General features: G+C 39.4%; 1 protein-coding gene across 3 annotated transcripts; it reads right to left on the reverse strand.

The window, feature by feature from the left end:
* Positions 1 to 28: 28 nt before the first annotated feature.
* rasgrp4 (RAS guanyl releasing protein 4) lies at positions 29 to 27,047 on the reverse strand. 3 transcript variants are annotated; one of them, XM_082181351.1, is made up of 17 exons: positions 26,507 to 27,047; positions 16,766 to 16,929; positions 14,578 to 14,687; positions 14,298 to 14,356; positions 14,064 to 14,195; positions 13,576 to 13,717; positions 13,122 to 13,295; positions 11,335 to 11,451; positions 8,484 to 8,759; positions 8,035 to 8,115; positions 6,518 to 6,622; positions 6,219 to 6,328; positions 5,652 to 5,793; positions 5,519 to 5,555; positions 5,306 to 5,443; positions 1,221 to 1,417; positions 29 to 829 (listed from the first exon to the last, which is right to left on the reverse strand). In XM_082181351.1, the coding sequence occupies exons 1-17, from the start codon at positions 26,527 to 26,529 to the stop codon at positions 809 to 811; spliced, it is 2,028 nt and encodes a 675-aa protein (XP_082037477.1). In that variant the 5' UTR covers positions 26,530 to 27,047; the 3' UTR covers positions 29 to 808. The 3 variants fall into 3 exon arrangements, with proteins under 3 accessions (XP_082037477.1, XP_082037475.1, XP_082037476.1); XM_082181349.1 differs by having other exon boundaries at positions 29 to 1,064; XM_082181350.1 differs by lacking the exon at positions 26,507 to 27,047 and adding an exon at positions 26,050 to 26,470 and having other exon boundaries at positions 29 to 1,064.
* Positions 27,048 to 27,660: the final 613 nt, after the last annotated feature.

The raw sequence follows: 27,660 nt of genomic DNA on the forward strand, positions 1-27,660 counted from the left end.
TTCGTATGGGACAAGAAAAACATTTCGGTCATTTTGTCATTTTTATTTCAATCACATCAGGCAGTGCTTTATTATGGAAAATACTTACGATTTATCATTCCTCAATAAATAAAAATCTATAGCCTAAATTCAAGATTTAGTAAAACAGACATTCAAGTTGGAGATGGTCTAACAGAAAACATGTTAGAAAAACAATCAAAATTGGTCCACAGTGTTCGTTTTAATTGACCCTTAATGTCACTCTCCCGCTCTTTTTCCATACGCCAGATGGACACGATCACTAATGAAGTAGATTGTGATCATTTTGAATTGAGACAGGACTATTGTCTGATATAAACAGTGATATAATACCCTTTGTCTCCTTCTCAATGAAATTGTTCATTACATAAGGCACAGTGATGCATTCTGGGTGTTACATCAGCACCGAAATCACGTCCCTTAACAGAGGAGGTACATTCTTCCTGTTCAAGTCGGTCATTTTCCATCAGTTTGAATATTAAGGCAGTAGATGTTTGTACTCAATCGAACGATTCTTGCAGAAAGCACCTCGCACTTCGCGTCGAAAGGCAAGAAAGTCCGTCGGTCTCGTACAAAGACGAGTGGTAGTGAGGTTGATGATGTCGCAGTCCACTTTTGAGTACTTGTGGAGATGCGAGGTCCATTTAACCGGTCCTCGCTGGCAGTTGACGCTGGTGCATAGAGAGTTCTTACTGTACGGATCCACCGGCAGGGTTTCAAAGAGCCCTGAGGAAGCGGACCATCTGTAATTCCTTAAATAAAATCCCTTCCAGGGAGAATTGCATCACATTTAATGAACGTCATGAACAATCTGTTGAAGACAATAGAACAAGACAGTTGGCGAGAAAGATGAGGACATGTTCTTCAGTCTGTTCTGTCCAGTGTATTTAACAGTTCCACCACACACAAACAAACGGCCATTTGCACAGACTACTTCAGTCTGGTTCCTTTCGTTTATCTTTGTTCAGCTTCAGTTCATCCATTTTCTCCTGTAGGAGAGAACTAGGGGCAGATGAACCTCGCACCCTTGCTGGTAGAGTGGCACTCTGGGACGATAAGGCAGGTAACGTTAGTCTCATAGATGTGTATGCTAACCAGTCTCACTCACCAACTTAACTTTTTGAATCTATTTTTGAAAACATCCACTATGTTTGCTGTGAGGAATGCAAGAAAATGAAACATTGTGTGCTTCATGGCAATACCTTTTCAAGGGGGGGATGTTGTTTCTGGGAATGAAGACGATCTTTCCGTTTGGCCACCGGCGTCCAAACACCTGGGTCTGTCTGAGTGGACCTGTCGGATAGTGTGCCCGCCTCGGCGTCGCTGTCTGATGAAGTTTGGCCCTTGGAGCTTTCAGATCGGTTTCCATTCGGAAAGACAAATGCTTCCTCTTCAGAACCTGATTTGAAAGGCCGGAAAACAGAGCCAATAAATCATCTGGCAACTTAAGTCAACATGAAATCAAAATTGACCATTTTTTGTTTATTCTAAATTATTTATCCATGCAAAATGGCTAACTTCCCCTCACTCTTGTAACATCTCTTCTCTGACGACGTGTTTAGTGACAACCTGTCACTCACATGAGATCACAGCAACAGCAAACCACAACCTAGCCTCAACCTCAGACGGCCACGGACCACTGGCTGAACGTCTGATGCACATGGCACACTTAACTGGAAACAATTCAGCATTTTTGAAGTCGTCATCTGATTGGTTGAATTCTACAGGATTAGCAGGAGACGTGCGTGTCGCGTTCTTTAACGGTCCGCCTGGAAACAAAGCCGTCGTGATGCCAAACCCCCTCATGGAAAAAGAACGCCGTTGTGTTTACAACTATGACAATGAGTCATACTAAACGCTGGATTTTTAAAAGTATGTAAAGTTCATGGCAAACACTTTTAAAATACGTCCAAGAGTTTTACACACCGGTCTGTTATTGTGTAGGGACATCGACATTACATTTTCACGCCCCTAAACATGACGCGGAACAGAACGAACTGATTTGATTGGTTGCTTTACATGTCGGTCAGATGGCCTGTGGACGGTCCTTGGCCAATAAAAGCTGCTATTAAGTCCAGACCTTCTGCCGTCAGTCTGAAGATCTGGCTACGCACGACTAACAACCATCCAATCAGTCCCGCTGTACTTTATTTGATTTTTTATTATTATTTTTCTTGTTCAAGAAGACGTTTTACGTCACAATAGGGAAGGCAATACTGTCACAGCTTTCGTTTTATGAAGACTTAAAGGATTTCTGTGGCTCTTAATCCATGTGTATTAGCTTAGTAGCTATCTGGATGCTAGTGTATTCATAGACATTGAGATGAATTCACTTTTAGCAGATATACACATTTCAATTTCAGTCCTGCTCTTCCAGGAAAACAGATCAAAAATATACTGATGACTCATCCTGCACTACACAAATGTCTTATCAAACAGTTTCTAGAATTATATCACCCAAATACTATTTACAACTGACAGCAAGCAGTAAATGTCTATGCCATTAGTTGTTGTTTTTACAATCACTAGGACACATTTCTCGATACTTAGGTCAGTTTTTCAAAACAGCACAACAGCAGTTGCTTTGATGCATGTGCCAATCTTTGCTAGTGTTATGGAAGAATGATAGCTTTAGCGCATTTTGAATGTGAAATTAACACCTAAATGAAAGTTGGTTAGGAGAACTGTGTGATGACTGTTGAAAAAGTGACACAAGTATTGACGTACAGGTAAGTGTAACGGTGCATCAGTTGTTCATTGGATGGAGGCAGATCTGAATGTTAGCTTGAGGTCTAATTTAAGAAAGGGGCGGGGTTTAAGCGGACTAAATGATGTTTGACATGCGTCACCAGAGAGAAGTCTGTCATTTCACCAAAATATTAAGACATTTAAAAATAAAACATACACATGGATGAATCACTCACAATAAGATTAATATGATGCATTCAAAAACACATTGAATTTACATTTCATGCTGACTTTAAAAATAAAAGGGACTGGCTCTTCGATATATATGTCCCGACCAAACTTCCTGTTTAAATTGGAAATACACCATAATGGGGGGAATACCTGGTTAATTTTAAAATGGCATACCACTGTTACTATTTTGCCGCATCTTTATATGCTTAAAATAACCATTAAATAGTTTCATGAATGGTAGCATACTACTGTACTTATTATTAATAGTAAGGGAATTATGCTATTTCACATTCAGCCTGGGTTCATCAAGCTAATTCATAGGGGTTTTAAACGTGCATTAGCTTAAAGGTGCAGTGCGTTATTTTTAGCGACATCTAGTGGTGAGGTTGCGAATTGCAACCAAAAGAAATTACGGTGGCGGACAGGAAAAGATGTCGCCGTCTGAGACAGCAGAGAAGAGCCAGTTAAGCAATGAGGTTTCTTTACAAAGATTAAGAAATTATATTTACTTAATTATTCAGTAAAACGAAATGTTATTGTGAATATTATTGTTACTTGTTGATCATTGTGTCAGTGTTTTATTCGCTGACTTTAGCTAGTTTCTTTGCATGAAGAACGACATAGTGACGAAACGCGTTTGTCCGTTAAGGGCCACTGTAGAAACATGACGGCACAAAATGGCGACTTGACATGAAAGGGACGTATGTAGATAGAAACTGCTCATTCTAAGGTGATAAAAATATAACGGTTCATTATGTAATGTCTTTATACACCACTGAAAACATAGTTATGTATACGATATTGCATTTCTGTCAACAGATCCTCCTAAATATTACACGGTGCACCTTTAATACAAGGTGTTCTGGAATACTTTAAATTCTGATTGGTCAACTGTGTTAAGATGCAGTCAAATATCTTTTTTAATAATGACTGCTAAAATATATTAACAAACAATATAATTAACACACAAATATTCCTGGCAACCGATTTCCCAGCTCGATCTAATGAGAAAACCTATCTGTTTCACAAGGTTGTGATTTCGTATGATGGGATTCGTATGAATATGTAAAATATTTTACAATAAAGCAAGCATGAAGGTCTAGCCATAAACCTATCTTGAGTGCGGCGTAAACAGATTATACAAATAAAATAATAATAAAAATGAATTATTTTAAATAATAAATAAATACACAAAAATAGTTCTGTTAAAAATAGTTATAAACAAATAAAATGGTTACGAACTGCATTGAGAGTGTTAGCTATGCTAGTTTCATGATCACACCATGGTGTCTTTCTTCTTGCATAATAATATAATTCTCAAATAAATATTTCATATCCATTTAACTACTACAAAAATGGCATAGTGTACAATCAAAAGGTCAATATTGCAAAAAATAAACCTCTTCAGGGTAGGGTTGCACCAGCCGTTCGCAAGTTCTTTCTTAAATCGGAACATAATAAAGTCCACACTAGAGGCTTAGTAACCACTAGCTAGTTTGTAACTAACTCTGTACTTTATTCCGTTGCACCATTTGTTCGTAAGGCAGAACGTTGCTAGTAGGTCGTAAGCTTTCCGTAAAGTAATGCGTAGTCACATAATATGACGTTTAGCCTCAATGATCCAATAGCAGCCTTCAAATACGTGAGCAAAAGTTGTTGAAAAGCTGTGAATTTCAGTTATTCAACTTATTTTGCCTCACGTTAACGGTAAAAATAAGTTTCCATTAAATACGATAGCCTACTTGATCATTAATAACATAAGTGTTTTTATATGTAAATAACATTCAGAAACTGTATTTGAAATTAATAAGGATCAATAAATAAATATTGATACAAAAAACGTTTATTGATTATGACTGATATTTGACATGCACAACATGGACCGGTGCAGACAGCAGCGCGCTGTTCAGGACGGGTTCGTGTTAAACAAGCCGCTAACAAAGTAATCTTTTCACATAATGTTCTCTCTCTTAAAATGTAAGCGAGTGTAAATGTCAGCATTATCATATATTTCGAAAGAATTGAAGTCTGTCAGGTAAAAGAAGAGCTTATTGATGCAGTTCAGTCTGTCTGATGTTTTATTCCAACCGTTACTCCTGATTGGAAGCTGCCGTAAATATTTAGTTTATACGTAGAAATACGCTTCAACTAAGTTTAATGGTGCAACGCAAAAATATTTAGAAGTCGTAACTTAGTGTCCATTTACATCAAAACTAGGCTAAGTTGTAACTTACGCACAGCTGGTGCAACCGGCCCCAGGATAGTACAAAGTCCCTCTATGCCGTGATCACCCTGTTGGGGGTTATTTTGCGATATTGACCGGCTGACTTACTGTATACAGTATTATGATTGGCATAAGAAAACTCACTCCAGCTGTTGCCCTTAGTGTGGTGGCCTGAGACGGGGCCTGGGGTGCTGGGACAAGAGCTACTGGTCACCTGGAACCTCTTCATACACTCCATTCGCACCAAATCCTTACAGTGCTTATGACAGTTTACTCCACAGTCTGAAAGAAAGAGCACGGTTAAAATGGTGCTGATGTGCCAATCTATAGGAAACTGGTTGATTAGTATGTTCTAACCTTTGCAGTGGTAGCCTTGCTTTTTGACTCCCCATAACTATTGGAGAACAGAGGGGAAGAAAGTTAGATGAGGTACACAGACAAGTCAGAGCTGAGCTCCGCAAATGCAATGGTCCTCAGTTTTAACACTCACAAATCCTCCGCAGGAGTCACAGAATGTGGGCCTTTTGTACGTGGTTTCTTGGAAGTTGTGGAGGTTGAAGCCGAGCTTAGCACACACGGACATCCCACGTATGAAATATGAAGTGATTTCCTCTCTTCTGATCTCTCCTTCTCTGAAAAATAAAGGACAGAGATTGATTACTTTAATGAATTGCTCACGTAAGTCAATCAGGCCTGGAGAAAATCCCATTTTATATATATATATAGCAATTGAGACGAATTGATCCAAAGTTTTATGTTACAAAATATTTCCATTTCAAATCAATAAAAATATATTAGAATGATTTCTTAATGATCATGTGACATTGAATAATAGAGTAATGATGCAGAAAATTCAGCTTTGCATCACAGGAATAAACAGTTTGAAATAGTAAATGGATATTTTTTACTGTATTTTTGATCAGATATATGTAGTCGTGGTGATCTTTAGATACTCCTTTCTAAAACATTAAAAAAACTTTGGACGAAAACAAGTGTTAGTTTCACTTCTTGTGTGTTTTGGGGGGTTGCGTTTATCAGAGTGTAAAAGGCCTCGTACCTATCGCTCTCGTGTGTGCAGAAGGAGAAGGGGAAATTTGCAGCAATCTTCTCAAAGTCCTCCAGAGAAATGTAGCCGTCCATGTTCAAATCATAGTTCTTCATGATGGACTGTAGGGGGCAACGCAATCATTGTTATCTTGAACGCGAGAGACTGACATCTGAAATCTGTTTGTGACATTTGGTCTTGCATGCTATTAAGGAAGTGAGAGTGGACGGCCAGGAACCTGTCACTCTGTCACTCTGTCACAGTAAGGAACTGGTCCTATAAGAGTGGGAATAAACACGTTTCTCACTTACATCCACCATCTGTTTAACGTGTTTGGAGATGGTTGCGGGATCCAGGCGTGGAGTCAGTCCCGAACCCCACTCTGCTACCACTGGGGGCTTCACTGGAGCTACGGGCTACAGAACCAGTGTGGTTAGAGACCTGACAGTTTTGTTTTTGACACTCGCACAACACCAGCGCTCATAAGATCAGCAACGTTGGAAAACGTTATACAAACAAAGCCGTTTTATTTGTAAAATGCAAATGCTGTCACAGACAGAGGATTTATAGGAATTAATCAAACAAAGCTTGTACGTAACAACACCCACACTGAAAGCAACGACGATAACGATCGCGCGTCTTTCAGCAATGTGTCTTTTTTGTGGTTTTCTTTGAAGTGTTTGCACAAAGAGGAGTGCGCCGAGTCCTTTACCCACACATCAGAACGGGATACTCCCTGTCTATAAACAGGTCACATACAAGGTCAGGCAATATGAAAACACTAGCATAAGTCATGAATATCAGCCTGTTGAATATGTAATGCATGTCAGAGTTTGTGTATGCCGTCTTTTTTTAGATGTCAGAGAACTGCATTTCCACTCTTTCTGAAGAGAATCTGAGTGATACTTGCATGCAATAATGTCATGCCATGCAATGCCAACCGTTGGAGGTTACCAGGGTGTTGCTATGTGGTTGCTAATGCACTCTGAGTGGTTTTCAGGGTGTTTCCATGTGGTTCATAGTGTTATTGCAGGTTTCTTACTGGGCCGTGTCAAAAGAGCACACCTCCAATTCTCTATGATATAATGGTCCATATATGGCATTTTTCGCCTGCTGTTGTTTGCAAAACTCCCAAGAACTCTTAAGATTATTGTGACCCAAAATGACTGAATTTGTAGTAGCTTTTTCAAAACTTGGGATGCCAATTTTGTCCTTGTTGAGCTCTTTCGCAATTAAAACTCTGTGAACATTTTTTTCAAGACATTCAGATGGATGGATGGATAGAAGATAGAGAGATGATGGATGGATGGATGATAGATGATAGAAAGATGGATAGATGATAGATGGATGGATGGATGGATGGATGGATGGATGGATGGATGGATGGATAGATGGATTATATATGGATAGACGATAGATAGAAGATACATGGATGGATGGCAGATAGATGAAATGGATGGATAGAAGATAGATAGATGGATAGATAGATAGATAGATAGATAGATGGATGATAGATGGATGGATAGAAGATAGATAGATAGATGGATGATAGAAGGATGGATGGATGGATGGATAGAAGATAGATAGATAGATAGATAGATAGATAGATAGATAGATAGATAGATAGATAGACTGCTCATAATAGAAGTGTATTCAAATCATTGTATCTATAAATTAATACATTTAAATAAATGAATATTTAAGAAATCTACAAATGAATAATGAGAACCATGTCGTTGTGTCTTGTGTTAGGTGTTTGATTGAATACTGAATCCTAAGCATGAGCTATAGCCAGATAGCAAGGCAATGCTTATTTTGAGGGCCTCACCTGAATTTTGGGGTTCTTGGGTTCCTTTGCGTAGGAGAGCTCATATATCTCATCCTCCGTGTAACACATGTCTAGCGAGAGCTGTGGGCAAGGTGGGGCAGAATCGTTACACATGAGAGGACGCCTACTGTTTGCAATCCACATCTCTCAGTATCACACACAAACAGCCGAGCATAACCACAAAGATGAGGGCTACCCGGCAAGATGTTAAAAATACAAATTTAGGCTTAAAATAGATGCAGGCTCTCTATAGAAATCAAATAAAGAGATGTTTACATGCTTCTAAATAGACACAATTGTTCCATGTACTGGTGGGGCCTGGTCAGGTATTTACAACCCACAGCATTGCATGAGGCACAACAAACACTTCCGAGAAGAGAGGCTTTCCAGTGTAAATGGATTTGTTGTTAATAAATCACTTTCAAACCACCATTTTCCCTCCGTCTCACCGTTAGCAGGTGCAACAGGTCTTTGTTGGCCTCAAACGGTGGGGTGCAGTCATGGATGGCCAACAAGTCGCTAATGTTGCTGTATAAATGCTGCAGTTTCCCCAAGTTGATCTTATCGTCCTCAAGGTAGTCTGGCAACGCCTCGTTGAGGGAGATCAGATCTTTGAGATGAACACCCAAGATGGGCACCTTGAATCCAGTGCATTCGCTGTACACCCGCCTGTAGTTTGAATAGTTGCTGTAGGATGACAGCAGCTCTGTGAGCTCACTGAGAGTCTGGGGGGGGGGGGGGGAAGGGAAAATAACAGGTATTGAGCCTTTCTGAGAAGTTAGATCTCATTTATTACATTTCTTTTTTAATATTAGTTAAATGTGCAGTAAGTGATTTCTGAGAAACACGGTTGATATTTTAAATCAACCCAAACAAACACACCCCTCCCTTCATTGCTCTGCCCCCAAAATGCACGAACACACAATAAGAGAGTGGATGACTCTTTATCATAGCTGCCAAGCAAAATAATGCTTCGAAAAAATAAAGCAAAGATGACGAACAAACGACAAGGAAGAACAAAAAATAAACAGAGTACACAAGAGTATATACAAGCAAGAGTTGGTTGTTAATTTCCAGCAGCTTCAGACAAACAATGACACTCAAAACTGTCCTGTTACTATACCTAATATTACAATAACATATCTTGGTTCTGTGAAACGTGGCAAAACCAATGTTACTCATTCATGGAGCAGAAACGACGCAACCTCAGGCCTGCTTAGGTCTCTCCAGCACTGGAAAGCTTTTCTAATATTAACGCGGGTCCTAGAAGCTCTCGTCTGATCATAACTCTTCTTTTTCCTGTGAAAGTCCTCTGAGATTTTCGCTTTTGCATTTGTAATGTCTCTCAGCCATCTCTCTTTCTACAGTGTTTCTTCAAAACTCCCTCTTGCTCACTCACTCTCTCCTCCCCCATCATGAGTGGACACGCCCCCTACTGCTGATTGGCTCACACTCTCTCCTCCCCCATCATGAGTGGACACGCCCCCTACTGCTGATTGGCTCACTCACTCTCTCCTCCCCCATGAGTGGACACGCCCCCTACTGCTGATTGGCTTACTCACTCTCTCCTCCCCCATCATGAGTGGACACGCCCCCTGCTGCTGATTGGCTCACTCTCTCCTCCCCCATCATGAGTGGACATGCCCCCTACTGCTGATTGGCTCACTCTCTCCTCCCCCATCATGAGTGGACACGCCCCCTACTGCTGATTGGCTCACTCACTCTCTCCTCCCCCATAATGAGTGGACACGCCCCCTACTGCTGATTGGCTCACTCTCTCCTCCCCCATCATGAGTGGACACGCCCCCTACTGCTGATTGGGTATAAGTGTGTTGTGCTGCTCAGTCCAAACCAATTTCAACAGTGTTTCAGAAATCGCTTACTGCACCTTTGTAATTACATAATTTATTAATCTGTTAATTTCAACATACACTAATAAATGTTTTAACATTTCAAGTTGTATAAATTAATACAAGGATAATGTACACTACCTTTCAAAAGTTTGGATATCAAAAGATTTTAAAGTTATCTTATGCTGCATCAATCAGAAATGTAGTAAAAACAGTAATATTGTGAAATATTATTACAAATTTTGCTATATTTTAAAATTTAATTTAAACCATGATTCAGGAATCTTTGATGAACAGAAAGTTCAAAAGAACAGCATTTATTTGAAATAGTAATCTTTTGTAATATTATAAATGTATTTACTGTCACTTTTGATTAATTTAACGCATCTTTGCTGAATAAAGGTATTCAGAGATTTATAGTACCCTGCTCGCAGAAACAGTTCAACCTAAAGCAATCTGCGCTGTCCTGTACCTTACACAAGGGCAAAACAGCAAGATTGTTATTTCAATTGTCCTTCCAAAATAGGACAACAACTAAAACATTTACGTAAGGAGCCCGAATCCTTCAGTAAGATGGGCCCGCAAAGAATCTGCAATCATTTTTCCACTGAATTTGGAGGGAAACCTAGATTTCTGTGGATTTGGCTCCACTAGAACTGCATACAACTGAACTAATATTAAACAATGAAAACAATGAAAATGATTGCCTTATGGTCGCTGTGTTGTAGAGATTGTGAACTGCACTAAAGATGCAGCTGTTTCAAACTAATCAAAGAATCAATACATAGATCAATAGCTGGAAGATCAATGACTTAAAGGGATATTTCACAGCTGGAAAAATGTATGTGTATTTAAATTGGGTCATTTATGTAGTAGAAATGTGAAATTATTTTAGAAGTTGGTGCCTTCTAGACTGAGAAAAGCCAGAAAATGTATTTTTGGCTCATGTGGATGAAAGACAACAACTCCCAGAATGCACTTGCTTCGCTGCCCTATGAGGCCACTCCCAAGCCACGCCTACCGGTTACAGAGGGCAGTGTCGGAAGAAATGATACAGCTAGGCTACTAGTCGACTGGAAACTGAAAAGACGGCGTTTTATCGTGAGATCCCCCTATGGGCGGGTTGAACACATGCAGAACGAGCTCCTCCTACTGGCTGGAGTCTCTCGCCTCTGGACAAAAAAGCCTCCGATGACGCAAAATGACGATTTTTGCGTCATATGAGGTTTTTTTTCCAGAAACACAATACAGAAATCTCTCGTCTCAGGGGGACATGAGGGAGGGAAGCACGGCCATTCCAAAATACTACCGGGTTTCTACTGAAACAAAGCTTAATGCTGATCGGTGAAGTATCCCTTTAAGATCAGGCAATTTGTTAAGCCCTTGTAAAAATAGTTGCGTGTGAGTAAAGAGGATGTGGCTAGCAAACCTAGGGGTCAGACAAACTGACCTTTGTGACATCAGACGACAGCAGACTGGCTGTATCTTTAAGACGTGAGATTGAACTATGACACAGGCCTCCTATCACCGCCATCAGAGTATTGAAGTTCTGTAGAGCTCTCAGCTTCTGCTCAAACAGGGGTACAGATGACAAACATGCAGTGAATCGTAGCATTACATTCTCTCGATGCATGGCAACACCGAGCTGCGCACATCCTCTTTCCTGTAAAAAAGCACTTGAAAGCGACAGTTATGCAACAGTTCTCCCAAATCATTTCCCAATACAGGAACATTACTCTCGAGTGGCATACTTGTATCAGATTTCCTCACTGACATTTGACGCATTTGCATGTTTTCTAGGTGTTTTCTTTGGGTTGTCTTGTACGTACATTTATGTTTGTGTGGTTAAATACAGGCCAGCACACAAAGCACATATGATGTAATCGTTTCCTCTGAACCAATACATGAAATGCTCAGGCATCCTCAAAGTGAGCTGTCTTATAGGCTTATCCTGATAGGTGTCACTCATCAACTGACCGATATGATGAATTTATATGGTATTCAATTTTGTAATCCCAAAAATTTCATGTCTTCAGTGTCATGTTGTAAAATGTTTTACGGTGAGTCAGACATCTCACGGACAGATATCACAGGCAACCTAAAAAAAATGAATTGCCGCAGGGTCGGAGATAAACCACATGTTTTGTCATGCTCTCTACAGGACATTTTACGTCAGTGTATTGATGGAAAGTTCCAGACGTACTGTTCCAGACTACTGAAACATACATTTCAACATGTACAATTCTTTCATTTTCAGATCCACAACAGAACACAAACAGCGACTGCTCAGTGTTCACAAAATTGGTTTCCAGGTGTGGTTATCCAATTCATTTTCTCCAAAGAGTATTTAAAAAAAACAAAAACATTCTTCAATAAAAAGTTTAAAGCCAAAAGAATCACAACAGTACAAACTTTTGATTAGAAGCAGAAAAAAATATACAAAAGAAGTAAAAGATTGCGTATGAATGAATGAACTACAAATTCCATGAAGCACTGGCTTGGATGTAATCAAAACAGCAATTATTGATTATATACTGATTTGACTGATATGCTGATTATTTAAACTATTAATTATAGGTAATTAATTGTAATTATAGACTACAGATATTTTATTACAAAATGTCACTGTATACTGTATCTATATTAGTGCTGTTAAATCGACGAATAGCATCTAACATAACGTGTTTATACAATAAATGTATATATATATATATATATATAACATAAATGTTATATGTATGTATACACACACACATATGTATGCATGTATATGTGTATATATATATATATGTGTGTGTATATATACACATGCATATATTTTATATATAAATATAAACAAAATATATACACACAATGTATTATATAAACAAACTTTTATGTTTGTTAGATGTGATTAATCAATTGGACAGCACACATATATATATATAGTTAATAATTAATATTAATAATTTAAATTCATATCAAAGTAATCAGATCTTTCTTGCCACATCATATCGCTTCCTCTCCAGGATTATGGGTAGTGAAGATCTTTATTGAGAATTTGGCTAGTGCACCTGCTTTTTTTATTTTATATAATCTAAATAATCATATACCATAATTTAACAACCTCTGATCCTATTGTAGGTGTCTTGAAGGTATTGTAGGTGTCAATTTCTCAGGAGAAAAGGAATGTTACTTGTATTTCTGGAAGCCTACCGTTGCGCTCGACTGAATGTGTGTGTGTTTGTGTGTAATTACCTGTGCTACATGAATGAACTTGGTGAAGACCTCTGCTCGCTGCTGTGGGGTGTGTCTGTTGAGGATCATGAGCTGGACCCACTGGGAGACTCCGTTGCACAGCATGACAGAGCGCTCGAGAGCTGGATTATCCCTCACTGAGCCGTGAACCACGTAACTGCGGTAGTCCAGAAACTAACGTGACACACAACAACAGTCACAGCTGAATCCAGATGAGCACTGACTCACGAATGTGATCGACAAGACATAACGATCCTCTGATATGATCTGACATGTCCTGGTATGAGTGCAACGGGTGTGATTATGGTTGCTTTATTAGTCAGCGTAGGTCTGTGCCGTCACTTCAGCATTAAACTGAGGTTAGACTGTCACATAAACTCACATTGCACGAGCTTTCCCTGCAGCATCTGGTCAGATGTGAGAGATACTGTCATAAGCCTTCAGGGTGACTTACTGAGACGTTGCAGAAGTTTTTGAACTCCAAGTAGCTGAGGTGTTCGGCCATCTCATCTGGTTCCATGTGGTCAAACAGCAGCGAAACCTTCCTTTTCTTCACAGAGGGAGAGGGAGTCTGGGAAACATTCACTGGAGGATTACTGGTTTCAGACATAGTGATGGACAGACAGAAACCAAATAGATCGTCACAAATCAGACTGGTGAAGACAAGAATGTAGTCAAAAACAAAGACCTATACTGAAACAAACGACTTTGTCCGAAGCTCGTCACATATAAACTATTTTTTTTCAGCATTACAGTACAGTTAGCAATACTATAAAATCACACAAATTGAATTATGTAGTGTCTAAACAAATCAAAACTATCAAAAGTTTTTTTAAATCACTTACAGTAGATATAAGGTTACTAATGCTCTGTCAGTGACCGGAAGATTTTCTGGCACGCCAATAACGCTTGAGCATGAATCTCGAATATAAAAACACTCACATGTAAGGTGTATTGAAGAGCTGATAGTGTGAATCGGTTCCTTCAACCCTGACCAGAGCCCAGAGATCTCCCATTGCTTCTTCTAACAGAGGGTCCACCTCAAACATCAGTCTGAACTGATTCATCCACTGCCTGAGGCAGACACAGAAGAAGCGGAGGACAGCGAATCCAATCAATCCTTTCATTCATTAAGTGATTTTTAGGTGCGCGTGTGAATGTTGTGGATCCACCAACCTGATGAAGTGGCAGATCTGTGGGCGCCTCTGTCCCCTTTTCTCTGCAGGACAATCCTTATATGTTATAACAAGTCAAGGAGGAAGAACAGAAGAACGAGAATACAAACAGTTACACTCAGTGAAAATAATCCGCCCTCAATAAACAGGCTAAACTGAAACAGGGCAGCTCTTGTTTCAGTGTCAGTGGGATTAAGAGCCATGCGAGGCTGTGACTGAACCCAAGACTATTCTATGAATGATGGACGAGGTAAAATAATGGCAGTGGTGCTTGAAGGAGGATATAGAGAAAGCAGCTTATGGGCGAAGATGTGTGATGGTACAACCCAGTTATGCATCATCAGGGTCATATGGACAAGCTGCGTCCCTCTGGTCAGTTTCCCTTCCGAGTCTACAAAACAAAATGTTTAGAATTAGATACAAGATGGTTTCCAGGGCATTGAGGCCCACCTCCAAGTCTATGTCTATATTGTCCTCTCTATACATGGCTTGGATTTCGCCTTCAATATGATTTTTTATGGTTTATTTTATTGTCTGCCATCTTAAAGGTCTTCTTCTCAATATGCCACGTGGTTTCAGGAATCATTCATCATTAGCAAAAATGGTTCAGGACTAGTTTAGTATTATTTTAATGTTTTTGACCGATGGCGATGACCAATAAATGGGCGATATTAAAGGGGCTATATGGAGGAGTTTTCGCATATTAATCGCTTTTTAATTGCCAATGTGTGAATAGACACCTTTTCCGACTTCCTAGTTTGTCTATGAAAGCCTGTAGACTGATTTTTATGTTTTTGCCGGGAAAATCAAAAGCATGTGACGTTTACGCGCTCACTAGAGCCACTCTTCTGTTCAATGACACATTAAATGAGAGCTTATAATTCAAACTATAGTCTCGTATAGCCAGATCTATACAGTCTATATGGTCTCAAATATACTTTATAATCAAACGTTCATAACAGTGTAATTTTAATGACCTCATCTGTCGACATGATGCCGGTGAATTGCAGAACTCGTGCCAACAAATCCACATCGGATGATCAGATGCTTTCTTAACTTCTGTTTTCTCATTTTTGTTGTGTGTTTATTTTGTTATTGAAAGGAAAGCGTGCAGCACATTTATAACAATTATTTTTTAATGATCAACTTTAAAGTGAGAATTAGATGACGGAAAAGGTTATCTAAAGGTAAAAAAGTGGGAAATAAACATGAAATATTTAGTATCAACCGATACTGATGAATTAAAAAAATCTCAAATATTGACCAATAACAGATATGGTACAAATATATAGTGGATCCCTAGTTTAATACTTAGGGTAAGAAAAAAAACATGCAAAGTGTATTATAAAAAGTGGGATGATGAAAAAAACAACTGAGGGAGAGGGGGAGAGACATCTAAAGATAGAGAGAGCAAGAGAGAGGGCAGGCCTGCGAAAACTGAGGCCACAATCAGGCTTTGTCTCATTAGCATAGAGGGACAAACACATTCCCAGGCCTTGAATGCTAGTAAACCAAAAGATTTCCCTCTGTTTCTCTTTTTCTCTCTCCCTCTCTCTTTGACAAGAGCAGCTGACCCTCTGTCCCTCAAACTACTCGGCAGACTTACATAATCTGGCTGGCACACGGATACTGGGAATGATGGGCACATGAGGCCAGAGACAGGGCTGAAAACCCCAGAAAAGTGGGAGATATATGAATTTCTGTTCTGACAAGTGACTTGACATTTACTTTTTTGCTCACCAGCCACTCAGCATTTTTACAGGCCACAATTTTGACACCGATACCATGGGGAAAAACTGCCATATAGATATTGCCATATAGACCAAAACTGCCATATAGATATTTTTTTATATTATCTCGCAATTTGGCAGCAGGTTTATTATGCTACTGTCACTTTAAGATCTGACGCACGTTTTCTTAACTGTTTACATTCACTTAAAACATAACTGATTACGTGAAGACCGGCATTTTGACATTATTTTGTGTGTATTTGATTGTTTAAGCGCAATAAGCAGCAAAAAAAGAACTCAATTTAGTGCTGAGAGGCGGCTTTATGTGCTCATACTTTGGATTTGAGCACAAAATCGGGGCGATAAGAGAGCGAGAAAGCGCAGCTGGAATCGTGTATTCTGCGGAAAATTAGTATTGGAAGCATTTCAGATATTTCAGTATTGATATGCATTGAAAAATCTATATTTTTGACAACAGTACATTGCACTTAGTTTATTATTTCAGATGCCTTTTTTAAAAAAGTACAATTTGTAAAATGTACGTATAGATTATATGTAAATTTCATCCCGGGTGTTAATGTGAAGCCCTGGATGTGACTACTTTAACTACTCGGAAGACATCATTTGGTCATGTTTTCTTCATGAAAACATCAGGACAAGCAACCTGTTGAATTCAAATGGCTGTCATGTAGGCTGAGGCTGACACTGACAGACAGATACAGGTGAGTCGAACACTGACCGAAGCAGTGGAGGCAGCGGAGGATGAGTTCGTCCAGGCTGGCAGAGCGGAAAGAGTGAGCCGGTGGACTCTGAAGAACCCGGCTGATCTCCTGAGGACTCGGGCAAGTCATTCTCCTCTGAACTGGTCTCCTGCTCTTTATCACAGTACAGGACTTCCTGCTGCTGTAAACATGTGAGGAAAAAAAAAGGTATATTCAAACAACCACTGCTGATCAACAATACAAATGGGACATGGACACAAGCATTTATTCAAAATTCCAAAACACAAACAAACTAAACATAGTATATATAACAACAGTTTACAGAACAGAGCTGCCCATCAAACCACAGAAGTTTCACAGTATCACATCGGTCACTTGTCTTTACCAGGCTAAGCAGCATTTAGATCTTTTGTTTAATATTATGAAATATGTCGTTGATGTTGAACACTTCATTTGTGGTTCCCTAATGCTGCATTGAAAACCACAGCAGAGATGGTTGGTGGGGCTTTTTGATATTGGCTGTGTGTCATCATGGGTTATATGTGATCTGGTCATGAGAAATGTTGTGTTAAGTGTTCTGTTTTGCTTAGACTACCTCTTAGGTATTAGCACATACACCTAAAGATACTATACATCCACCTAAAGGCCCTGGTATACTTAATTTTCTGCATTCTGTCTTGTGAGCCTTTCAAAGTATAGGCTACTCCTTAAAACACGTACGGCGCCTGTGCACTTTCTAGTAGACTTTGTTTTCAAGCCTTCAAATCATTCGCACATGTTGTAAGCACACAGTCTGCGCAGTCTGAAACGTCACCCTACTGATGATGAAAATTACGTCACACGGACAGTGCGCGGACCATCGCGGAATGTGGATAGCTGAAGTATGCTTTGGCCTTAAAGGGATAGTTCACCCAAATATTGTAATTATCCCATAATTTTCTTACCCTCAAGCCATCCTAGGTGTATATGACTTTCTTCTTTCTGCAAGACACAATCAGAGTTGTATTAAAAAATATCCTGGCTCTTCCAAGCTTTATAATGGGAGTGAATGGTTCCGCCGGAACTAGACTCGTATCCGGCCATTAGGTATGGAAGCCAGTGATTATAGTTTATAAAGTTAGAAATATGGATACTTTTCTTACAAAAACACGTCGCTTCACTTCAGAAGGCATTAATTAACCCCCTGGAGCCGCATGGGCTACTTTTATGAAGGATGGATGCACTTTTTTAGGCTTAAAAAAAATGGTACCATTCACTCCCATTATAAAGCTTGGAAGAGCCAGGATATTTTTTTAATATAACCCAGAATGTGTTTGGCTGAAAGAAGAAAGTACACCTAGGATGGCTTAAGGGTGAGTAAATTAAATTTTTATTTTTGTGTCAACTATCCCTTTAAATTGTTTGTTTATTCTAATATCCAGTTTTTTTCTCATAGATCTGACAGTTTCACATGACGTACATCATAAAAAATGTCATAGACAAACATTGTATTAGAGAACTGAGACTTATTAAAGGGTGAGGAAATCAAAGAGCCTCGAGGCATGTGATCTTTTGACTTGGGCCAATAAGCAAACACTTAGCAACCACTTAGAAACTCCCTAGCAACCATCCAGAACTCCTTAGCAACCACTTAAAAAGCCCTAGCAACCAGTCAAAACTCCCCAACAACTACTGAAAGGGGGTAATTCTACATTTTTTTTTTACTTCCATTCTTACGCATGCAAATGTGGGGTACAGGAAACACTAGGCCTAGCTCAAGCAAAGAAGTTTCGCATTTCGCTGCGCCACAAAGTTCGAATTTATATCACGTAAAGATGTGTGACCAATAGAAGATTGATACGCCACACCATGACCTTGAATAAAAGAATGCAAACTTTAAATCTATGCAGAACACCTTTAGAAACAACATATAAATAACCTAGCAACCAGCCAGAACACCCCAATACCCACTTAGAAACACCCTAGTAACCACACCGAACACTTAAGCAAACACTTGCCCTAGCAACCAAACAAGCAACGACTTATAAATAGTCTTGCAACCAGCCAGCCAAACACTTGAATCAAGGACTGAGAAACCACTATGCAGACAACATTAGCAACCACTTAGAAACACCCTAGTAACAACCCAGAACAACTTAGCAGCCATCCAGAAATGCCCTAGCAACTACTTATAAATATCTTAGCAACCACTTAGAAACGCCCTAACAACCTGCCAATACACTCTAACCCACCCACAGAAGACCTAGTGAATTAATAGTGAATAAATAGGGGATAGGCATTGACACAAATTTCATGATTCAATTCAATTCACAAGCTTGCGATTCGATTCAAATTATTCAAAATCGATTAATTGGAGCCTATCAGGTAAAAATGGCAAAACTGAAGAACACGATAAGAAATTCAATGAACATGCAATATAGTGCATATCAAAATGCTCCTGTCTAAGTTAATTTTTCTAGCAGATTAACACGTTTTTGGACATTGAATGGCTTTTCTGAGGATGTAGCCTAACATTACATGACATTATTACAAGCTGTTTTATTGATCCGCGATAGAAACACTGATTGAGCGCTTACGTGAGACATGATACGGATTTCAGTAAGTTGTAGCCTACTGTATCTTTCAACATACCTTGTAAATCATGTTTATTTCATGCTGTATAACAAGCTGCAATAAAGCGCGGAAGAGATGCTCATTCACGTGCGCTTCGTGAAGGCGCCATATAATGTTGCGCCACAGTAAAGAGCGCCAAAACGGTATATTGTTTGAATTTCGTAATATATTTGACAGAATTTGAAAGCTGAGGTGTTGTTTTATATCAGAAGTAATAAAGCACCAAGCTTATTGCGATTTACTGGATGGGAGGCGTGTTTAAGTTGTTTATTCATCAAGGGAAAACAGACTGAAAGATCGACTTTTGGGATTGAACCCTCTAGGCCTCTTCGGTCAAAAAACATTTGACGTTTTGAATTTTTTTAAATGTTGCTTCATAAATGGCATGACACTTGGTTACTTTTGTGGCAGTATTATGTGAACACGCACGCACACACACACACACACACACACACACACACACACACACACACACACACACATACACACACACACACACACACACACACACACACACACACACACACACACACAAAATGTTAATATATATTTTAAAATAATAATAATTTTTCAATGCAGTATTTCAAATTAATTGTAATGGAAAAAAACAGTTAATTAAAATGGTATAAATATTGCATTGAATTATAAAATTCTAAATAATAATCAAAAAATATTTTCGAACAAAAATATATTACATTGATTTTCCTGAAGGAAAAAAAAAAGTTACATTTCAAGGCTTCTGTCAGTTTTGACCGTGAAGGTACAAATGTGAACCTAAAATTAAGGGGCTCAGAGGGGAATCGATATCAGTTCTTCAAAATAAGAATCGATTAAAATTGAGAAATCTATATATTTTTTTACCCAGCCCTACTAGAAACCACCTTAGCACATTTGCAGTGAGTTTTGCACAGGGCAAGCAACATTTTTTATAGATGAAAACCTGCAGGTATGTTTAGCCTACTACACAGGTGCTAAATTAAATATTATTTATATCTACTCTAACACATTTTTTTTTTATGTCCCCGTGAGCCTTCGACCAAGAGCAATGGGTTCCACTTGAAGTCTGCTGCACAGGCCTGTGTACATGTGTGACTGTTCGTGCTCTGCAAGCCCTACCGGTAGATCAAGTAAGTTGATGTTTACAGTATATGTAAGGTTGTGTGTTGATATCTGCCGCCCTATAGATGCCACTATTCAGGCCGTCAATGTCACAGGAAGAGAGACAGTTAGAGAGTGTAGATAAGCATCTCTCTCTCTCTCTCTCTCTCTCTCTCTCTCTGCTTTGCTCTCTCTTTTATCAGTCACACAAAGAAAACATAAACATTGTGCATCAGTCTACCAGTACTGTAAAATTCACATCTGCTGCTGGCAGTGTAAGTTAGTAATATGTCCTTCTTGGACTTTGGACATCAAATTGTGTCTCTGACTGCATCAGCAAGAATGACTGTGGTCTGTGACGGTAGTGTCACGAACAGGAAGCTGGTCGAGACTGCAGAGAAGTAGCGATGAGTTCTTAGAACGTCCAAACCCCTCCCAAACGCTCTCTCTCCCTTCCTCCTGAACCAATGTCCAGTTCAGCACACTCGTTTTCAATTCTCTCTGCACACATACACTCTGACCTTCTCATCTCATTAAGCAAACCAAGTCTAACCACTGAGATCAGGGCTAAACGAATACACACTCAAGCCAAGAGCATAAATTAAATTCGGTTAAACTTTATAGACCAGGAAGAAATTTTGGCCTTCCTATTTATACCTTCATAAAATACACCTCATATTTCCTTCTCTTCCTTTCATACTGTTTCTGACAAGCCAGATATTAGACATGACTGCATAATGCAAATTCCCCATCACATTTTCACGTCTCTCGCTTGCTTATTTGCATCACCCTGCTCTACGGCTGATGACAATACACAATACACACTCTGCAGACCTACACACATAGGCCTACACATAGATACAGACGCAAACACACAGTAAACAAATGAGGGAAAATGCACTTGGTTAATGTAAATGAATTTGTAAACAAGTCTATGCAAATGTTTGTGCTGTGTGGAATCGTCTGGGACCTCGGGATACAATGTTGTGTCAATATTTGGTGTTACTGTAAAAAATGAAAAGTGAAGTCAAAATGTAAACTTAAAAGAAAGCCCTGTGATTTTCTTTCCTGTGATTTTATAATTATGACTATATTTAAGAGTTGTGACTTCAATTTTATCTTATATTGCTATTTAACTCTTTCCCCGCCATTGACAGAATTTTCTATCATTTATGACAACGCTTCCCCGCCATTGATGATAGTTTCCAGCAATCCGTGTTTTAATTATTATATGGTAGGGGGCGCTATTACAGATCTTCCGATAGAGTACTAAATCTCTGGATCAAAACACAGGAGAAGAAGAAGCAGAAACAAGCGATAAAAGCATTGCTTACGCACTTGTAAAATAACGCAATCATCACACATTAAACAGTATATAAAACTGCTTAACATTACTGAAAGAAATGTCGACCCAGGAAAAGGAAACGACTGTGAAGCTCTGAGTGTGTTGATGGACTCGATCGACTCCATCTGTGTTTTGATCATCGTTCTGAATCCGATCCGGACACGGAAAACACGATTTTCTCAGCTTTTTGTCCAAAATGTTGCTTTTTTTAATGAAATTCACCCACATTCACCCACACTAATTAAAAAAAGAATGCATGAAGCCAGAAAAAAATGTTCATGTCACTCAATTGCATTTTTATGTATTGCAATTTTGACTTTTTAAACTGTCAATGTGATAAATTATTTAATTTTTTACTTTAAAGGTGCTGTCACATTAGCAATATTTCAGCGAAAATTAGTGTGTGGTTATCTGGAGGTTGGAGTAATGGGAATCCTGAAAGGTCTTTACAATTGGTCGCCAAAGCTCCCTGTTAAGCCCGGGAAACGTCAAAGAACTAGCGGTGACGAAAGCTGACTGTGTTGTCGCCGCTCTTCGGTTGCGTATCGGCCAAAAAGCTGCGCTTGAACACACCAAAAGGACTAAAGGCGACTCTCATCTAGCTTGTGCTGTGTGGAAGTAAATATCTGTCTATATCAGCAGGAATCAATAATCTATTTTTGTCATTCAAAAAGGGAAACCGAAACTAGGACTGCATATGTACAAACCGTAAACAAAGCAATGCTTGCTTAGCATTTTAAATATCAATCACGCTGATCCAGTCAGATCATGCATTTGAATGCTCTGGTAAGACGATGTAAAATTATAACAGCCGTCTGTCTCTACCGTCTTGACTTCTGCTCGCTTTCATCACTTTGCTTTTATTCACGTGCACTGACTCGCTCGCTAAGCCAATCAGAGTTCTCTCTCTCACCAATGAAAACCAGACAGTGTCCGACTTGAGCCAACGATGCGAAACACATAGCCGTCCGACACTCAAAAAAGGCCTGAAGTTGCCCGACGGGCGACCATCGGCTTGGTGTGTCCCAATTTAGTGTGTGGGGTAGCATTGTGTACCTTTCAGCACGTCCATTACACTGACCAGCTATCCCTGTCTCACGAAATTTCGAGGGGCAAAAAAAAGGTCCATTGTCAATAGCATACACTGTAAAAAAAAAAAAAAATTGAGAAAACTTAAAAGTTTAAGGGAACCAGCTGCAGGACATTTTTGAGTTTTCTCAACTTACGTGTTTGAGTTATCTCAACTTTTTTCATGTTAAATAGTTGAATAAACTTTAAAAACTGAATTTGTCATACAAAACATAAGTTGGATTTTTTACAGTGATGAAGCACTTCTCACACAGAAGTCAGAACTCTCAAGCCAAGCAGATTTCTGGTGGTCAGCACGGAAAATTTGTGTGACCAACTTAAGCGAAATCAGTGTGGAAAACTTTTCACCCTCACATGAAACTCCAGAAAGCAAGCATTTGACTACTTGAGTGCTTGCTCTCCTTCCAAATCAACTCATGTCTCTTAAGTGTCTTTGAGCCATTCAATACGATTAAAATACTTAAGTAGGCTTACTGTTAAAATCAGATACTCGTAAGACTTTTACTCAAGTGGGATTGAAGTTGGTTACTTGGAACTTGTAATGGAGGTATCTGTACTTTTGGTCTTCAGGTACTCTTTACACTTTCTCTGCCAGAAAGCACGGATTCCTATTGAAATGACTGGATTTCGCTTGTGAAAATTCGCAAGCAACAGTAAATGTGAACGCAACTGAAGTTTGGATAAATAATTGAACTTCTGTTGATCTAATGGTACTGTATTTCACCTTCTTTCAGTCTTGCTTTGTTTTACAACAAATATTCATGTGAAAAATGCTCAATTATTATGATTAAATATACTGACCCCTATAGAATCAGTGTGCTGTTTTTAGCTCAGCGAACTTCTGAGCGTTTGGTTTGGTTTGTGTACATCTGCACACCCTGGCATTCAGTATCATAATCTAATGAAGCATTTGCAATCATACAGTGTTTGAGTGTTTCAGCCATGCATAGCACCTACTCGCTCACTTTCTCTTCCTCTCCTCCTGCACCCATTGCTCTATTCATGTCATTCAGAAAACAACTTCTCCTTTCTCTTTGGAAATCCCCCCAACCTCCCCCTACCCCTTCCCTGCCACAGTAGCCAGTGTTTTACTCCCAGTTCCTGGCTGCATCTCCAGCTCCATTACCCTACCCCCAACCCTCTCCCTCCACACACACACACACACACACACACACACACACACACACACACACACACACACACACACACAGACACACACACACACACACACACACACACACACACACACACACACACACACACACACACAGACACACACACACACACACACACACACACACACACACACACACACACACACACACACACACACACACACACACAGACACACACACACACACACACACACACACACACACACACACACACACACACACACACACACACACACACAGACACACACACACACACACACACACACACACACACAGACACACACACACACACACACACACACACACACACACACACACAGACACACACACACACACACACAGACACACACACACACACACACACACACACACACACACACAGATGCACACACACACACACACACACACACACACACACACACACACACACACACACACACCACACACACATACATACACACCACACACACACACACACACACACACACACACACACACACACACACACACACACACACACACACACACATACATACACACCACACACACACACACACACACACACACACACACACACACACACCACACACACATACATACACACCACACACACACACACACACACACACACACACACACACACACACACACACACACACACACACACACACACACAGATGCACACACACACACACACACACACACACACACACACACACACACACACACACACACACACACACACACCACACACACATACATACACACCACACACACACACACACACACACACACACACACACACACACACACACACACACACACACACACACACACACACACATACATACACACCACACACACACACACAGACACATACACACGCACACACACACAGACACATACACATACACAAAGAGTCAGGGAACATGCAAATTCTTCCCTTTCTTTCGTTAATTGATTAATTGATGCCAGAGGACTTTGAAGGTTTTGTTTGTAGCCCACCCTCTCTCTCTCTCTCTCTCTCTCTCTCCATGAGTCTATACCCTCTCCATCTCTGCTTCATGTACATGTAAAACATTTTTTTTTACATTTGACAAATACTGATATTTGTCAATTATATATTTAAATCATTTATATATATATATATATATATATATATATATATATATTCTTTTACATTTATTTTATATATTCGTATATTATATTTATTTGTTATAAGGCTTTCATATATCAATTTTATATATATATATATATATAATTCGCTAATTATATATTTAATATTAAGATCTCAGATGTGACAAAAACATTTACAGCATATATGACAAATAGTGATATTTGTCAAATATACATTGAATATATATATAATTTACAGTAAATGTATTATATATATTATTTTACACTTATTATATATATATATTTATATAATATTTATTTTTTATAATTGCTTTCATATATATATATATATATATGTATATATAGTTGTGTATATATATATATATATATAATTTTCAAATTATATATTTAATATTAAGTATTCTTTTTTTAATGAAATATTGAATATGAAATATTAACCATTAAATATTAAATAGTACATGCTTGCATAAACTTGCTGTAATGAGACTCATGCTGATAGCATCACTGTAGCCACGGCTATGTCTGTCATTTCCAAGCAATCAGATAAGACCTCTGAGATAACATGCACAAAACAGACGCCCCCAAAAGCTCCTAGTCAGAAATATCGATTCTACCATTATCACATTGATTTATGATACATTTATCTCGTTACACTAGTCATTTTGCGCCGGCAGGACTTTTATGTACACTGACACTCTTTCAAAATCTGACTCCGTTTGTAGCATTTGTTAACTTACTGATTAGGTATTAAATTAGTGGACAATTGCAATGTTTCTTCACAACACCAACCAGTATGTTCCTGCTAATGCCTCTTATGTACTGTAAACACAACGAGCGAACATACCTCTATCCACAACAGGTCACAGGAGTATAACTAGGTCAAAAGCAATTCATCTCCCTAGTGCGAAATCCCCTCTTAAAGATCAGAGACAAGCACCACTGCTTCTTCACTGCATACATGTGCAAATCTATACAATCTTGAGAGCGTTTGAATGATGAATGTGCATTTTGAACCGTTTTGAAAGTGACTAGCTTGTCTTTCTCACAGAGAACTGAAACCTAAACACAATGTTCTGAAGAACATGAGGAGAAACCACAGCTTTGTCAGATAACCACAGTGATCACTTTGCAATGCGCTGCAAAATGAGGCAGACTTATCAAGCCTCAAGTGCACATTAAACCCAGTGACACGAAGACCTAAAGCAGAGCTTTGCGTTGAGGTGTCATCAAATCATTTCTAAAGAGCGTAGCCGCCTGTCAAAGGACAGTCAGAATGGAATAGAAAGCCAGAAAGTCTGTACCTTTTTGACTCCTTGCGATTCATGGTGCCGAATCCTGTCCACCGGTGTCCTGTTGAGTGTCCCTCCGGGCCGCTTAAACCCTTACTTGTCCCATCAGGCACCTTGCACTCGCTCTCCTCCAGCCAGAGGTACTGAGTGACCTCTTACAGGCTGGGACGAACAGTGTCTGTTCAGTCGCGGCTGTCAAAACTTCAAACCTGAAAACCAGCTGTTGCGGCTCAGAGTTTTCTCTCTCTCTCTCTCTCTCTCTCTCTCTCCTTCACTCACTCACTCACTTACTCACTCACTCACACACTCCCCCTCTTTTCTGTTTCTCTGAATATCACCAGAGAACATCAACCACAGGGCAAAGAGTTACCAAAACAATAAATAAAGTTCAGCAAACCCCTATTCAACGACACCGCATTAGAAATGAAAAAAACTGAAACCGTAGACCGTCAAAAAAAAAGGTTGTCGAAATGAGCATAATCACAACAAACAGCTAACTGCATTCAATACAAACAAGTCCCTATTTAAAATACAGGCACTGGCTCTGAGAGATAGGGGAACTGTCATCTGTGTGCATGTGTGACAGAGGGAGGGGGAAAAAGTGAGTGAGAATGAAGAGAGGGAGGGATTGAGCTCTTTGGAAAGAGTGTGAGAGTGAGTGATACAAATTAAAAATCATTGAAAGGCCGATTGAAAACAGACAGGGGCCGAATCAGAAGGAGAACTCAGTCCAGAGTTTGCTCTCATTAGCTTCTTGTGTGCGTGTTAGTGTGTGTGTGTGTGTGTGTGTGCGTGTGTGTGCGTGTGACTGTGTGAGTGCATGCGTGCGTGTGAGTGTGTGCGTGTCTGGCCTGATAAACCTTACATTATGGGGCAATATCATATGGCAATATCCAAAATTCGTGGAGACATTTCTTGGTACCAATGAGGAAAACAGCTTATAAATCATAATGCTTTTTGAAAATGAAAGTTAAATAGAAAGTTTTCTGTGATGGGTGTAGGGTTAGTGTAAAGGGAGAGAATGTACAGTTTGTACAGTATAGAAATCATTATGTCTATGGAAAGTCCCCATAGAAAATGTGTGTGTGTGTTTGTGCGTGTTTCTGTGTGTGTGTGTGTGTGTGTTTTTTTTACACATATTTCAGTACCAGTTCCTTGCCTTCAGG

This window comes from Leuciscus leuciscus, assembly GCF_965113295.1.
Source record: "Leuciscus leuciscus genome assembly, chromosome: 10".
Lineage (NCBI taxonomy): Eukaryota > Metazoa > Chordata > Actinopteri > Cypriniformes > Leuciscidae > Leuciscus > Leuciscus leuciscus.